The following is a 16,650-nucleotide window of genomic DNA, read 5'->3' as shown; positions in this document are numbered from 1 at the left end:
GGTTGCGGGGGTGGGCTCATTGGAACGTATATTACAAATGTTATTTTCATGTATTTCTTTTTCACGGTGCAACATAAAAACATAGTGATCATGATGCACAAAAATTCGCGATCGCAAAAATGCATTTTGTCAGTATCATCACGACATGTTTGAGACATGTCCAATTGAATATGAAGAGGGAAAATCTCAAATTTCATTTTTGTTTGTTGTAGTTTTTCAGAAAGTAAATTCGTAGCAATTAATCTGCTCTAAAGCCATTTTCATGTGACAAAAATTTGATTGTGTAAGTGTCAATTTATTTTGTCAAGTACATCTATCATACATTTTTCGGTAAAGAAATTTTTATGCAATTTTTCGTCTCACGATCTTCATCTGCATATTTGCTATTTTTTCTCACACGTGCAATACTTTTCCTCATGTTGTGAAATTATTAAGGTAGAAATATATGCATGTGACAACTTATGCGTGTGTATGTGTAAAATTATTTCGTCAAGTGCAATAATCATAATTTTCCATGCACTTGAAAATCTATTTAAGAAGATGTTGTGGTGAAAAAAGATCAAAGTATTCTGGACAGTTTTCTCGAGTGGTCATTTCTTTTGCAAGTGTTAAATAAATCAAACGAAAAAGTAAGAAAATGAGTTCCGAAGGATTTAATAAGTTTTCAAGTGTATCAAAAATTTTATTCTCTGATCGTGGAGATAATGCAATCAATTTGGCTGTTGATGCTTTTGTTCAAATGATGTTGCAAAGAAAATCTGTGACTGAGTTAATCGAACTCTTGCATTCCAAGCAAAATTGTGAACTATATAACGACATTCTAAAGACATTAAAGGAACTAGTGAAGAAAGGTGTAAAATTACCACCAAGTGAAAAAAAGAAATTCATAATGAGCATTAGGAACTTTACTGATGATGCTCTGAGTGAACAAGCTTATGAAATTCTTTCTAATGAAGAGGCTATCGATGATAGTAGTGAACCTGCCCCCAAGAGGCGCAAAATTGATCAGGATGCCACAGCAAATCATGATATAAAAGTGCCAATGGATGCTTATGCCGAAGATAAAGATGATGATCAATCAAACGGTCAATTGCATATACAAAGTGGTGTAGGAAGACAATCAAATGTATCAGATGATTTGGTTATTCATGATGATTCGGCCAATATGGTTAAAATTCTCAACAAATCGCGAAATTATAGCGAATTTTTCAAAATCACACAGCTTATTATCAATTTCCGTTTGAACAAACCAAAAGACACATCAATTGAAAAATGGATGGAAAACGGATTTGATGCTGTCATTGAGGAAATTCGGAAGGACTCCAAATCAAATGCCGACCGTGTGATCCTTAAGGTAAATATTATATTTGTTATTCAGACAATACTGATATCTATTTGTTAACGTAAATATGAATCTAAATCACTCAAATGTTTTTTTTTTTTTGATAGATATTCGTAACAGAAGAACCCACTGAAAAGGCCATTTATATAGGAATGAGACCCCTGGATGCACTCACCTCTCACATAATTCTCGAATATATGGAAAAGGTAAGTGTATAAAAAAGATGATTAAAATCTGATGAAATTTTCATATGTACAATGATTACAATATTAACTGTTTATGTACTTCAGGTCCATCAGAGTACCGAACTGTTTCACTCATCCGAGGTCCTACAAGTGAGAGCATACTTGTTTCACCCTATGGAGGGGCGAGGGAGACAACATAGTCCTGCAGGAATGGGAATTGATGATATTGGTTATTTCAAACAAAAGAGTATCATCGACATCAACATCGGAGAGAGTTGCCTTCCAATATCTTTAATAATTGGTAAGTGCCTTTTACTTGATGGGTCTGAAGCTGATGCAAAAATTTTAAACTACAAGAGATCAAAGGGTACCTTAAAACTTGATGCACGTAGATTTGTCCTTGATCACGGTATGAAAATCTCTTCAGATGGAACGTATAACTTAGAACTTATACATAAATTTGTTAAAAAAGTATCATATCTGTATAGAGTAGTAATTTACAATGATTTACATAATTTCAAAAGTATTCTACTATCTACCAAGAAAACTTCTGAGAACCAAAATCAAACAATTAATTTATTTTACTTTGAGGATCAAACTAAAAATGTGAAGCATTTCTTTTGTATCAAGAATCTTAAGGGATTTTTTAATTTTAAGTTTCAGTGTAATTACTGTGATCATCTGTACAACAAAACTCACATTTGCCCCGAAAAATGTAGGTTTTGCAACAATAATCCTCCATGTCTCAATGTCCCTGAAATGATTGATTGCTTAAATTGCAATCGCAGATTCCTTGGAGAATCCTGCCTCTATTTTCATATTGAAAAGGGAACATGTAATGAAGTCAAAATGTGCAAGAATTGTGACAAAATTTACAAGACTTGTGAACCTCACCAATGTTTCACAACACTTTGTAATATTTGTTACAAACAAGTTACAAGTCCTCATTACTGTTTCATTCAACCTCTAAAAAGGAAAGCCCCTAATGAATTTTCATTAATTTTCTATGATTTTGAGTGCGAACTTGTAGACAGGGGAAATGGATATTCTGATCATATTCCAAATTTGTGTGTAGCACATGAAGTTTGTCATTTATGTGCAAAATCTGCAGAGTCTAATTCTGAATGTCCAAATTGTAATCCATCGGTCAAAATTTTTGAAAATGATGATTCCGGGTCGTGTGTCAAGAAATTTGTAGATTATGCACTTAAATTTAGGCCTTTCCCTTCAGCAATAATTGCTCATAATGCAAAGAGCTATGATGGACAATTTATTCTTGAAGAATTGTGTAAAAGGGATGAACATATTAGCCCCATCTTCACAGGATGTAAAATTTTATATGTGAAGATCAGAGATATTGTGTTCCTAGATTCTCTGAGTTTTATCCCTTTTGCACTGTCTAAATTTAGTGCAAGTTTCGGGCTCCGTGATTGTGAAAAGGGTGAATACCCATATAAATTCAACACTTCGGCTAATATGAACTATATTGGAAGATATCCACCACAAGAAATGTATGCAATCGAGTCAATGTCGTCAAATCGGTATGAAAAGTTTCTTGCGTGGTACGAATCGAATAAAGATAAAACTTTTGATAATCGGAAAGAATTGATACATTATTGCAATCAAGACGTCAAAATTCTTAAACTCGGGTGCTTGAATTTCATGTATTCATTTTTGGATACCACCGGTATCAATCCATTTTTACAGGCGATTACTTTAGCCGATTCTGTGATGAAGGTTTATAGAAAGAATTATTTACTTCCAAATACTCTTTCGATTACACCAAAAAGTAATTACAGTTCGAGTTTTATAAATCTCCAAAGCAAAATCGGATTGAAATGGCTCGTGTATCAAAAGATGACTACAGGAAAAGATATTCGGTACGAAGTAAAATTGAAAAATTCTCATTACATTGTCGACGGATTTGACGATAGCACAAACACTGTGTATAGTTTCGAAGGATGCTATTATCATGGACATACATGTTTCTTAAATAGAGACTATGTATGTTCAGGAGATTCATCCGATACGATACAGAGTCGTTATGAGGCAACTTTGACTCGATTGCAACGTATAAAAGATATGGGCTACAATTTGGTTTCGGTATGGGAATGCGATTTTCGAAGATTTCTCAAATCAGAACCTGAATTGGAAGATTCTTTAAATAACCATGATGAAATTACTGATGCAGGATTTGATCTGAGAAGTGCGGTGTATGGGGGCCGAACAGAAGTGTTTAAATTATATCAAAAATGTGGCCCAGGGGACAAAATCTATTACTATGACTTTACATCACTGTACCCTTGGGCCAATAAATATTCTAAATACTTTGTAGGCCATCCCAGTATCATCAAAGTCTTTGAAAATCCAGAGGAAATATTAAACTATGATGGTGTAGCTAAATGCACAGTTTTACCTCCAAGAAACTTGTATTTGCCATGCCTACCCTACAGGTGTAACAATCGTTTAATATTTCCTCTCTGCAGATCTTGTACAGAAATGATAAATACTGATCGTTGCACACACTCTGACGATGAGAGATCCCTTACCGGATTCTGGTCGTTAGATGAAATCCGAATGGCTGCCAGTCACGGTTACACTGTTATTAAAGCTTTCGAGGTTTGGTCCTACCAGACTGTGCAGTACAATCGGGACACTAACGAAAGGGGTCTCTTTGCCGATTTTGTGGATAATTTCCTCAAAATTAAACAGGAATCAAGCGGATGGCCATCAGGAATAGAATCTGATGAAGCAAAAGAGGAATATATCCGCGAATATTTAGAAAAGGAAGGGATACAATTGGATAAGGAAAAAATCTGTGTTAATAAAGGGTTGCGATTGCTTACCAAACTGGTATTAAATAGTCTTTGGGGAAGATTCATCATGCGTGAAAATTTCACAAAGACTAGCATTTGCAACTCTCCTGAGGAGATAAATGCATTAATTGGATCCGAAGACATTCAATTAATGGATTTATATCCCGTTGGGGAAAACCAGATTTTTGTTTCGTGGAAGTATATTGCTGACGCTGAGTCCGCATCAAAATATGTGAACCTTGGTGTAGGCATATGTACTACTACGAACGCCCGTATCAAACTGTACTCAGTTCTTTCTAAATTAGGAGAAAATCTTCTCTATTGCGATACAGATTCAATGATCTTTATGGTCCCCGCTGGTGAAGAGAACCCCTTAAGCTGCGGAAAGTTTTTGGGGGAGCTGACCGATGAGTTAGCAGAATATGGTACGGGAGCTTACATCGATGAATATGTCAGCTGCGGTCCAAAGACCTATGGATTAAAAATCTTTTCCCCGTCTACGAATTCATACTCATACAAAATTGTAGCAAAGGGGATAAGTATGAACCATGAGGTAGAAAGGCATCTCGATTTCAATGCCATGAGATCAATCGTCTTTGGGGATATTGAGACATTGAACATTAAATACAAAAACAGAATCTCTAGACAAAAGAAATTTAAAATTTTCTCAGCTTCAGCCCACAAAAAGGTACAGTTTACATTAACTAAAAGAAGATGTGTGGAAGAATTTAATACTCTACCTTTTGGATATTAAGATTTTTTTTTATAATTTTGTTTTTATTCTGTACTTAAGTTACCATGTATTCTGAAAACTAATTATTTAATATATCCTAAAAAAAAATTTAAGTAAAATATAAGCACTTATGTATACAACCTTATAATATTATCGAAAAAAATAAAATTTGTAATATTACTGAGAGATGTAGAATAAAATTATGCTGAAAAAAACTTAAAATATCTATTCACTCTTGTTCATTTGTTCTCTATTAAAAATAGTATTCAAAAGATCCATCATTTTCAAATATTCTGTTATGTGCAAAATAATATTAGCTCAAATTTTTCCCATTTTATAAATTCTTGATTCTCTATATAGAAAAATAACAACAAAAGTCATTTCTACAATTTTTCATTGAAGTAAATTGCTTCCTCTAATCTGATTGTATGAATTTGAAAATATATTTTCTGTAACGAATATTAACACTTGAAATCTCAAATATAATTTGCAAGTTGTATCAACTTCATATAAAATTAATATTGGGGGTGATGCATTTTCTTGATTGACCATTTAGTGTTAAAAGTGTAATTGAAACCTTTGCGCACACGATGAGTAGAAATGTCTGGTGTGAGTTTTTTTGCAAGACTCAACATTTTTCTATTGTGGACTATTTTCTTTGAGGATATAAGAGTAAAAAAAAAAACAATGCCATTGACTTAGTTCATTACGTCAGCGATCATATGCATAGAATCTTCTGGAAAATATGAAAACAAAAGTAGAAAACCCATACTCCCAAATTATTTGCAACTCTTCCCAATCTTATGATGTGTTAGTGTATACTGATTGTACCTCTGCGCGAACTAAATATGTGTTGGAAATGGATATTAACCTAATACCGAGTAAGAATGCATTCTGGTATATGTCATAACTCAAACGATATTAGAGAATCCAACGAAAAAAAAATTGGTAAGTAACTTTCTGAATTAACTAACCCATGATCATACATTTACCGGCAATTATTTACATTATCTGGGAGTGGGGAAAGGGATCTCGGGAGCTAGGATCATGAGGTGGAGAGCGCGGGCAGTGCGATTATGTATTAGTGCCGATACACACACTAGTATACGTCATCGATTGTAGGTCTGCGCGACCTGGCGCTAGAGCTTGGGTTTATGTGTGTGAGTGACTCACCAATACTACTACACACACTTATTGTATAGCTGCTAGAACTATACTACTTATAATAGTGTTAATTTTTGATCATGTGACAAAAAATACCATAAAATTGTGTATTTTTCACACTATAATAATGTGAAAAACTGTTTAAAAAAATTTAGAACAGAATTTATAGACACACACACTATAATAGTGGTAATTTTTAGAATTTGTTAAATAGTTTTAAATCACGAAACATTGTTGAAAATTTTTTATGATTATAACAGTAAGAAATTTTACACAGATCGCAATTAAATAATTAATTTATCCGATTTCACACTATTATAGTGTTAAAATTTTACACATTTTCAAATTAAACAATATTGTTGAAAATTTTTCAACTATAATAGTGGTAATTTTCAATCACGTGACAATAAATTACCAAAATGTTGTGCATTTATTAAACATTTTTAAATTAAACAACTAAAATGGTCGATTTTGCACTATTATAGTAGTAATATTTTACACATTTTTTTTACTGTGTATGTTCTGTACTCAAATTATTTAGTGCTTTCAATGCAGAATGGGCAAATTCTTCTTTTAGCAGGTAAAAAAGAATAACTTCGAGCTAATTTTATCCATTTAAACCGCCAAAAACAGTTTCTTAAATAATTGAACTGCCCCTCTTTCCCCTATGAAAATGAAATGCAAACAAAAAAAAATGTTTTTCAACTCACCGATCAGCCGTATCGAGACTCTGTGCCTCATCGAGCCACCGGAAAGCCTCGTAGGGATCTCCAGCGTGTTTGTAGATGCGTCCCTTGGTCACAAATAGCTCGATCAGAGTAGGCGTATGCTCTATGGCCGCATCGATGAACTTCAGCGCCTGCTCCGTTTGCCGCAAATGGTCAAAGTGCTGAGCTAGGTAGTACAGGGTCCACAGCAGTGCCGAGGCGGGTTCCTTGACTGCATCCGGTACCTCAGCGTCCTCCTTTGCAAAGAATCCGCATTCCTGCAGGGCATCGTAGTAGCCCAGAACCAAAGTCTCAATGATGTCCACCTTCTCGGGAAGAGCATAGAGGGAGCGCATATTTACAAAGAGCGGCGGCACTCCCTTGCGCAGCCCCCGTCTCAAGTACTGATCCACCAGCCGACGAAATTCCTCACCTGACGCCACATCCAACGGCAGACGCTTCGGACAGATGGACGAAGGGAATTCCTTCTGAAATTCCGTATAGACAGCCAACTGTTCAGATGGTTTGTCCAGCAACTGACGTGCTTCCATGTATTTGCGATAGTACATGGTATTCTCTGGATTACGTTCCAGCAATTCCCGATAAATGGGCACAGCATCAGAATGGCGTTCCATCTTCAAACAGAGCTCTCCCATGGTCTCCTTGACAGCCAATTTATCGACAATTTGATAGGAAAACTCCTCCAGATGCTTAAAAGCCTTGTCCACCTGCCCCGACTCCTGGAGAATCTGATTCTGATACAGCAACAATTCACTGTGCTTGTAGTCATGCGTATCAATTGGCGTCTGGGATTGCAATAGAGTCTCCAGTACACTGTTGGCCATCTCAAAATCCCCCAGAAGATGGTAGCTCATCGCAAAGCCAATCCAGCTGGCATGCTGTGAGGGACGCAACTGAAATAGCTGACTTCTCGTCTCATTGTACCCCTCCAGATCCCTCATTTGGATCTGCAGCAGCGACAAATCTCGCAGAATCTGAATATTGTCCTTCTCCCAGCGCAGGGCATTGCGATAGCACTTGATGGCTTCATCGTATTTCTTATCGCTGCGCTGCAGCAGTCCGTACACGTGCCAGCACACATGGGAGCGCAGATCATTGCGCAGCCCCCGGCGAACATGATCGTACGCCTCCTCCTTGCGTCCCAAACAATTCAGTGTTAATCCTTTCATGGCCAGTGTCTCGCCATGCTCCTGAAACTTGGGATTCGACAGAATCTGCTTGGCAAGTTTCAGGCCATTCTTGTATTGTTTCATCTCGTAGCATTTCTGCCAAATAAAATACCGTGCAAAAGAAATTTTTAATTTCCTTCTTTCCCATTAAAAGCATCTTCCCCGGAAAGTCCCTATATGAACCCAGATGGAAATTTTCACATATCCAATCGATTTCAAAAGACTTACATGAAAGCTATACATATATACGATAGTCTTATAGGTCTTATTAGACATTTTAACCTATTCAGAAATACTTGAAATAGAATGTTCATATTTTGGAATAAGTTTCTTACAGATTAATAAGATGATTTTTTTGAAAAGAATTTTTTTTTATCTACAGTACCCGCTTTGTAATCTGGATGATTGGGAGACAATATGACAGATGTCCGCTTCGTAATCCGGAGAATTTTTTGAATTTGTTCAATGTCTCGCAAATATAATACAAGTTTTTTTTTGTAGAATTAGAATATACAGTAGACTCTCTCAAATTCGGGCATTTGGGACCGAAATGTCAGCCGAATTAGACGCTCTCTTAACGATCGCTGAATTTAAATTCTTTACATTAATTAATTACAAACTCTATTAATTTGAATATAGAGTAACTATCCAAGAACACAAATTGGAAATCAGAATTCAAATCAGGAAAGATGATGAAGGCCAATTTTATCAAATTCGACGGGATGTCAAATGTGTCGTCCGCCATTTTGAGCAAAACTTTTGCATGACTGGGAAGCAAGATAATAATAACAAAATGTATTTTCATCTTCGTCGGACTATTTTTCCGAAGTAATTGAAGGACTAAAGTAACTAAAATTCCATTCACGTCAGAAATTCGATTATCAATTGCCCAGGAATAAATCATCTAAAATCACTCAATTTGCGTATGATGTGTAATAGGGTCAAAGGAACACCTCTTCGACAGGGAACCCCTATTGACACATTTGTCAAAATGTTGAAATTTATTTAATATAATCTAACAAAATGTATGTAATATGACGTTTTTCCATTAATCTACGTTTTCCGATAAGAATAGGTGTTCAATTTTCGCATTCGAAATGATATAGAGTAGGGTGTCAATAGGTCGTAACACGAGTTCTTAAGTGTCAATAGGTGTTCCTTTCACCCTACCATGGTAAGGAATGGGTTAAACCTACACGGTGTAGCGTGTAAGCCAGGCTACTCCGACCCGGTTGATCATAATCGTATTATAAAGCACGTAATTAGTAATCAATTATCAATTTGACAAAAGCGCGGTACAGACAGACAGAGGCATCTAAGGAATCAATTTAATGATCACCTCAAAATTTTTTTAATCACATTAATTATCTAAAAAAATCATAAAGTGCAGTGAAATAAGAGGATTAGCAGCATCCATTGTTAGTTGTGAAAATAATATTATTCTCTGAATGTTTTTTCTCCTACTCTTCCAAATGTCAGTAAGGTCAGTGATAATGTCTGAGATATTAAAATGATTGGACCGACATGAAGGTTAGTGTTCATTTGTTCAAAACTCATAGACTCATCAACTCATAAATTGATCCCGAACTTAACTCACAGGACTCGGCTCTGAGAAAAGAATGCATTTAAACAGCAATCTATCCTTCGCACTGTACCGAATCTTATAATACGAAAAAATTCTTACTTTTAAGATATTTCGCGCAACGGCTGCAAATGCAGAGAAATTCTCATACGTGTTTGTACGTAAAAATGACCTCTAAATCTTAAATTGAGAGAAAATCAACTTTTAGGAAATTTGACAGAAACTTGCAATGATCTTTGTCAAGAAAGCGCTGGAATGGTCACCACTGAAAGTCGGAATCATTTCCCTGTGCAAAATTTGATGCATTAGGTTAATAGAACACATTATTCAAAAGTTAATTCGATCTCTATTCGATCGATTTCAACTCATCGGTCACTGTATAAAAATATTTCTAACCATTCATTCGTGTTTTCATCATCAGAATCATACAAAAATATTTTTTCATCGAACATTTCACGATCGGAGTAATTCACTGAATTTTCATTATTTTTCTTCTTAATAATTTGCAATTACCACTCTCAAATTGTTCCTTTTACGTTTTCACAAATTAATAATCAAGAAAATTACATCTGCAGAACGTCGAACTCCCATGTACAGTAGACTCTCGCTCAATCGGCTCTTTTTTAAACGGGCGAAAAATTTTATTGACAATTTTCACGTTTAATTATGAAGCTAATTTGCTGTAGTTCCTCCTATTTTATCGTGATTCTTTATAATTGAACGCTTTTTGTGGAATTTACAAAGGCTTTGAAGCCCAAATCTATCCATAAACCACATGACATTCTGCCCCAAATGCCCAATTGACAGAGAGTCTACTGTAAAATGCATATGGGAGCCACTGTCACTTGATCCCGAGTGCCGTTTTTCTTTGCAATATTTTACAATCTTTATTAAAAATAATAAAACGAAAAAAAAAACAGTTGAATTCTGCACGCATTCAATCAGACCTCTAGTCGCAATTATATATTCTTTATTTTAAAAAATAAAATTGAAAATAAAATCAGCAGCGGCTGCCACTAAGGCCCTTTCAAGTACCTCTACACGTTGTGAGACAATTTTATCAAAAGGAAGGATTTTGACATACGTATTTTGACGTAAAATCAATAAATTTTCTTTAAAAAAAAAAACTATTTTTTATGGAAATATCTCACAATGCAATGTAAACAGGTCTTTTCTTACTGTAATTTGTTATATTTATATTGATTTGTTGTCTTTAAATTAACATAGACAGCTTTGTATTTAAATCCATAAAAACACTCGGGAGAGACCGACGCAGAATTGTCAGGGGTAAAACGAGACAGCGGGGTGGTATAATTTTCCTCAGAAAGCATATTGAGCAATGTAATTATTTCGTGAGATTAATAAATTAACGGCGTTATCACACTTGCACATTAACAGCTGAATGTTGAAACGAAGAATAACTTTAGTTGAACCTCAGATTAGCGTTAATCTAGGGTTAAAATTAAGCTAGGTTTAAATTTTTTTTCGTATGCAGAAACGTGGAATAGTGCTTTGGCGTAAGCTGTTTTTGTTATACGGCAACCCCATATTTTGGCTTTTCTTGCATGCCAGAAAATGTCAACTAGTGAATGTTTTCGTTCGATTTAGCAAGATTCCACGGCTTTTTCTCGTTATTTGGTAATCTTGAACCACCAGACTTGCTAAAAACTCTCTAAAATAAAATAGGAATCAATATTGTGGATGTGAAAGTATGTGCATGTTTTTTGGGTGCGAAAAAGCGCGACTCTTGGGACTCCTACTTCAGTGGCGACTCATTGAAGTTGCATATGGTGGATGTTTCTTTTTATTTCAGGCAAAATTGGCTTTTTAAGAAACTGTAAATAGAGTGAAAGCCTTATTTCTTTTCATTAAATCTACTAAAGTGCATATTATATCAATTTGGTGTCATTTAACAGTATTTTCGAGAAGAATTTACGGATAGATGTGGACAGGTTTATTCCTTCTTTAAGCCAAAAATTATACCTCCGAAATCGGGGGTCTAATTTTTGGCTTAAACGTTAATACACTGTTTAAATTTATTCTATTTCTCGTTCAAACATTAGAAAACGGTGGATCATTCTCGAATTATCTTTATACTTCGATTCAACATTCAGCTGTAAAATTTTAATGTGATTCACATTAATTGTCGCTTGTGAGCGTCCAAATATGTTATTTGTGTCTTTGAGTCACTTACTATTTGGGGTTTTTCTATTTATTGATAAAGAAGTGGACTTGGCCTGCAAAAATAAGTTTAAATTTACCTAAAGCATAAATATTTTTCACATTAAAAAATAAAGAGAAAATCGCATTAATTTTTCTCATTAATCCTATAAATCAATTTATATCAAATTTTGCGGGCCAAGCCTACCGTTTTATCAACAAATAGATCAAATTTTGAATATAAAATGATTCAAACACACAAATTACACATTTGGACTCTCAGCAGTGACAATTAATGTGAATCATATTAAAATTTTAATGTGCAAATGTGATAACACAGTAACTCTCCCTATTCATTGAAATATTTATCAGTCAGATTCAAACATGTAAATTATAATTAAAAATATCATTTTCTGTCTAATTCAGCCCCCGAACTCCAACATTAATTATTTTACTAATGACTAGTAATGTGGTAGTATTTCTTATTAATTAATTTTACCATTTAAGGCTAAATTCTGTTATATTCCAGTCATTAAGCTTCAGTACTATTCTATATTGAGCAATAAAAAAAATAAAATTAGTCAGCAAATCAATCAGAACAGAGAATTATAACAAATTAACAAAAAATTGCGAACGAGATTATTATTACAAATTTCACTGGAGTCCAATTTTAAATATTTAATATTTTTACGGAAAAATGTATTTTTTTGCTAATTCTTTTTCAAATTCATTGCATCGAAATTTAAAAAAAAAATTAAAAATTAGTTTGTGAATCGGAAGGAAAAAATACCAATAACCACTGGTCAGCCGGGTAATTTTCAGTCAAACACGCGTTTGTGAGGTTATGTCACTCCCCCTTTTAGTTCGGAAACATTCGGCTGCCAATCGATTCCACCAGCCGATATGCCATATAAAGCGAACTTTTTCACACAATTTCACCCCAAAATCACTCGCCGGCAAATTGGAAACACTCCTCAGGGATTCTCTAGGATTCCCAGAAATACTCCCTCACGCCCCAATTATGTAAAACCAAAGCAAAGTGGTTAAATTTGATTAATTTTTAGCCCAATATGCCCCATGGAAGTTTAATGGCGCCGCGTGAAGGCACGACCTGAGTTGAGTTTCATTTGTCTGGGGCTCTGATGGGCAACGTACCAGGATTTTTCTGAAAAGTGCACTTTCTTTAGGTGGTAGAGGATCGCTAGAAGGCATTTTGGTGACGGACACTACAACTTTCACTGCAAAAACACCACTATTTTTCACAATTTACACTGCAATTGATCGACCATGCATGGCAGAAAATGAGATGTCAAGATAGGGCACGAAGGTGGTCGAACATACCCGAAGATTTTCTAAACAACCCGAAAATTTTTTAGAAATTGACATAACCTCATTTTTTGGGGATTTTGTCCAGGAAATGCAAGAATCCTGATTTCAGACTCATTTCATGAGGATACTCGAGGATAGGACATGAAAAGGTTTCTTGAATCCCTGTAGTTTCTAAGAAACCACTCCCGGATTGGGATTGTCTGAGGGAAAATTAATAAAATTGAACATAAATTTCAAACCTCAACCATTTTGTTCCTTTTATTCGTGTCATTTCGTATGAAAATATCCCTGCAACCCAGTCCGCTTATCACTCACCAGAACCCTTTCTCTTCAGCCAGAAAACTACGTGGACCACATGTAGAAGTATGTCTCCTGCCACCGCGGAATGTACTGTGCTAGAGGTTCACAGATATTCTTCGCAAAGGGAATATTCTTCGAGACTGCTCCCAGAACTCCATCAATCTTCCGTCCTGTGTAGTTGTCATAGAAGGGGGATCGCATCAAGTACATGAAGAGAGCGACACATCGCCTCGACAGCTCCAACTTCTGCTCCCGGGATAATTTGTCCCGGTTGGCGTAGTACATCTGTAGACTCGTAGCGTCCAGCATCAATGCTATTGTCCACGATCTCCAGCTGCGGGAGCCAAATGCCGCCATGGATGCCAGGTGGATCAGTGGCTTGAAGACATAGAGCATTTCCGGTGTGGTGAGGAATGCACCATCCTGAGAAGGCGACTGGGATTGTTCCAAAAGAGGTTTTCCGTCCCTCAGATAAAATGGCTGGGCTCCTTCAATTTTCCGGACAACACGTCCGGATCTCTTGAGTGTGAAGGTGAAAACACCCTGTCTTCCCGTGAAAGCATCAACTTCCGGCTGCCTCTGTGTCTCATTCTTCCCAGTGCGACTGAGAAGTGGAATCAGAGGATTCACAATGATCTTCTGTTTGAATTTCTTAAGCAATATCATCCTCCCGATGCATCTGAAATCGAAAAAAGACTCTCCAGTACAAACTTCCAACAGCCCAATGACCTTCTGCATACTTGACAATCTGAATTATTGTGCAAAACAGCCATTTCCCGGACTCTCCCCAAAGACTCTTGGCCGACAACTCAATGAACACCTCACAATACTCAAGCGTGGTCAGAAGGATCTTCAGGTGCTCATCTTGTTTTGCAACATCCACTTCCCTCCTCTGACTCCTCTCAATGATGCGGTCATTGAACAGGACCAGGAGATTGGAAAGGGTGTAAATGAGCTCAGAAACGACACTGGAGTTACTGAAGCGTCCGGCGAGGAAGTAGGAAGCCCATTTGATTGTTGTCTCCACATCACCTACCACCGTGGGATTGTCACTCACCCATTTCCGGTAGTACTGGAACAGGTCATTCAGTTTTATGCCCACTGCGGGCATTTTTCGTCCGGAAAATGGGGATTATAGGGAGAAAAAACACGTAAAGCAAGATGTACTAAAAATAAAATAAATGTCATCCAGTACACTGTTAAAAATTAATATGAAAAGTTTATGTGTACTAAATGATTTCATAAGAAATTTCTTATTGAAACTTTTGAAGAAATTTCTTACTGAAATGTTGGAAGAAATTTCTTATGCCTCTGGCACACGCACACCGAAAATACAGTAGACTCTTCGATATCCGGGTGACAGCTGCCAAACACTGGCGGTTGATTTATTCAAAATTATTTTAACTAAACATGAAGTTTGTCCAGAGTGAATTAAAGTATTATTAACATTGTATCGAAGTTTTTAATACATAATTGTGATAAAAATGAAACATAAGCACACCATGATGAAAATTCTCTTTTTCTTTGTCAGACAGAAAATAAATTCACACTGCACAAAATAGGAAAACCGTTGATCATTCAAAAAACCTAAATGTCATTTTGTCCCCAGTCAGCCGGATATCGAAGAGTCTACTGTAGTACCTTTTAGCTCGGTATAATTTCATGAAATCAAACTTTATGCGTACTAAATGATGAAATTTCATAAGAAATTTCTTACTGAAACTTTGGAAGAAATTTCTTACTGAAATCTTTGAAGAAATTCCTTACTGAAATTTTGAAAAAAATTTTTACTGAAATTTCTTGGAGAAATTTCTTATGCCTCTGGCACACCGCACACAGTACCTTTTAGCTCGGTATAATTTCATGAAATCAAAATTCTTGTCCCTTTCTTTTTCAAAAGATTTGCATAGGTCTATTCCACTCTATTAGCCTAAAATTAAATTAAATTCAACTTATGGTGTTCAAAAGAAGAAAAACAGTCCGAAAGAATAGAATAGGCAAATGCAAAGCTTTTACGTAAGAAAGGGATGTGGATTTCGATTACGTGAAATTTTCCTGATCTAAAAGGTGTACCAGAGCAGAGCCGTTAATTTAGTTGGAAATTTGACGAGATTTTCTATTTACTGGGCGTACCGGGCGTAGCATGTTCACAGGTCACAGTCATTCATGATTTTACTAGAAAGAATAGGTCAATAAAGCACCGAAAGCCGTTTTTGTCACAAAAAAGCACTGTCTTGTTCAAAATACAGAAGAAAAATGTTTTAAAAAAATATCTGTTCTTTACCTGCGTATTTTTCTTGTATTTAAAAACTTTTTTATGTTTCTTTGTGAAATTTATTATGTTCAACTACTTTATTTACAATTTAATATAATTTTCTACATACGCTTGTGGAAAGCGAGAGTAACCGCAAAATATATATATTCGGCCAATTTACTTGTAAGGAAAATGCCACAAGAATGGCAAAACACATGGCGACAGCCTGCCCAAACACACCTAAAGATGTGCGTGGGGAATTTCACAGGAATATTTGAAAAACACGCCACCAAAAAAGAAAATGCCATCCATCCCAACGTTCTCGTCACGAAAAACAACGGAAGATGGGAAAAATTACGCCAGAATATAAGGTAAGAAATTTAGATTAAAAACTTTTCGTTAAACTCCCTCACGATTCTCGGAATAATAGGAAATTAACGGACAGTCGGTCACCAGCTGATCGCATTATGTAAGTCTATTCAGTAGGGAAAAGTACACTCCCTTCGAACGTTAATGCCTTCTAATAATGTAAATTTTATTTTATTTTTCCTAAGAGACTTTCACATTTCTATTAAATAATAGTTAGCTTATTGTAAATTATTCTTGATAATTATGTGTAAGTCTCTTAGGAAAACTAAAAAAAAATTACAAAATTCGAAGACATGAACGTTCGAAGAGAGAGTACTTTCCCCTAGAACTTTTTGTGTCATTAATAATACAGTAGACTCTTCGATATCCGGCTGACTGGGGGACAAATGACATTTAGGTTTTTTGAATGATCAACGGTTTTTCTTTTTTGTGCAGTGTGAATTTATTTTCTGTCTGACAAAGAAAAAGAGAATTTTCTTCATGGTGTGCTTATGTTTCATTTTTTATCACAATTATGTA

General features: G+C 35.6%; 3 protein-coding genes across 3 annotated transcripts in view; 1 reads left to right on the top strand and 2 right to left on the bottom strand.

The window, feature by feature from the left end:
* The window catches only part of LOC129807686 (N-alpha-acetyltransferase 15, NatA auxiliary subunit), a 38,705-nt gene extending 25,477 nt beyond the window's left edge, over positions 1-13,228 (bottom strand). Inside the window, exons 1-2 of the mRNA XM_055857128.1 lie at positions 13,035-13,228; positions 6,951-8,233 (exon numbers count right to left, since the gene is read on the bottom strand). Coding sequence (XP_055713103.1) covers positions 6,951-8,233; positions 13,035-13,091 — 1,340 coding nt within the window. The 5' untranslated portion in view covers positions 13,092-13,228. The remainder of the gene's footprint in view (positions 1-6,950; positions 8,234-13,034) is intronic.
* On the top strand, positions 595-1,714 carry LOC129807692 (uncharacterized). Its single transcript, XM_055857136.1, has 2 exons — positions 595-1,354; positions 1,450-1,714. Exons 1-2 carry the CDS (start codon positions 638-640, stop codon positions 1,558-1,560), a joined length of 828 nt encoding a protein of 275 aa, XP_055713111.1. The 5' UTR covers positions 595-637; the 3' UTR covers positions 1,561-1,714.
* A 211-nt stretch (positions 13,229-13,439) lies between the features above and the next one.
* On the bottom strand, positions 13,440-14,674 carry LOC129807690 (peroxisomal membrane protein PEX16). Its single transcript, XM_055857134.1, has 2 exons — positions 14,249-14,674; positions 13,440-14,187 (listed from the first exon to the last, which is right to left on the bottom strand). Exons 1-2 carry the CDS (start codon positions 14,617-14,619, stop codon positions 13,551-13,553), a joined length of 1,008 nt encoding a protein of 335 aa, XP_055713109.1. The 5' UTR covers positions 14,620-14,674; the 3' UTR covers positions 13,440-13,550.
* Between the last annotated feature and the right edge of the window lie 1,976 nt (positions 14,675-16,650).

This window comes from Phlebotomus papatasi, chromosome 3, assembly GCF_024763615.1.
Source record: "Phlebotomus papatasi isolate M1 chromosome 3, Ppap_2.1, whole genome shotgun sequence".
NCBI lineage: Eukaryota > Metazoa > Arthropoda > Insecta > Diptera > Psychodidae > Phlebotomus > Phlebotomus papatasi.
This window is presented reverse-complemented; position numbering and strand designations above follow the sequence as displayed.

Coding starts and splice junctions, on each gene's coding strand:
- LOC129807690 (XM_055857134.1), bottom strand. CDS start 14,619: ATGCCCGCAGTGGGCATAAAACTGAATGACCTGTTCCAGTACTACCGG. Junction 14,188..14,248: donor ACAATAATTCAGATTGTCAA/GTATGCAGAAGG, acceptor TTTCGATTTCAG/ATGCATCGGGAGGATGATAT.
- LOC129807692 (XM_055857136.1), top strand. CDS start 638: ATGAGTTCCGAAGGATTTAATAAGTTTTCAAGTGTATCAAAAATTTTA. Junction 1,355..1,449: donor CCGACCGTGTGATCCTTAAG/GTAAATATTATA, acceptor TTTTTTTGATAG/ATATTCGTAACAGAAGAACC.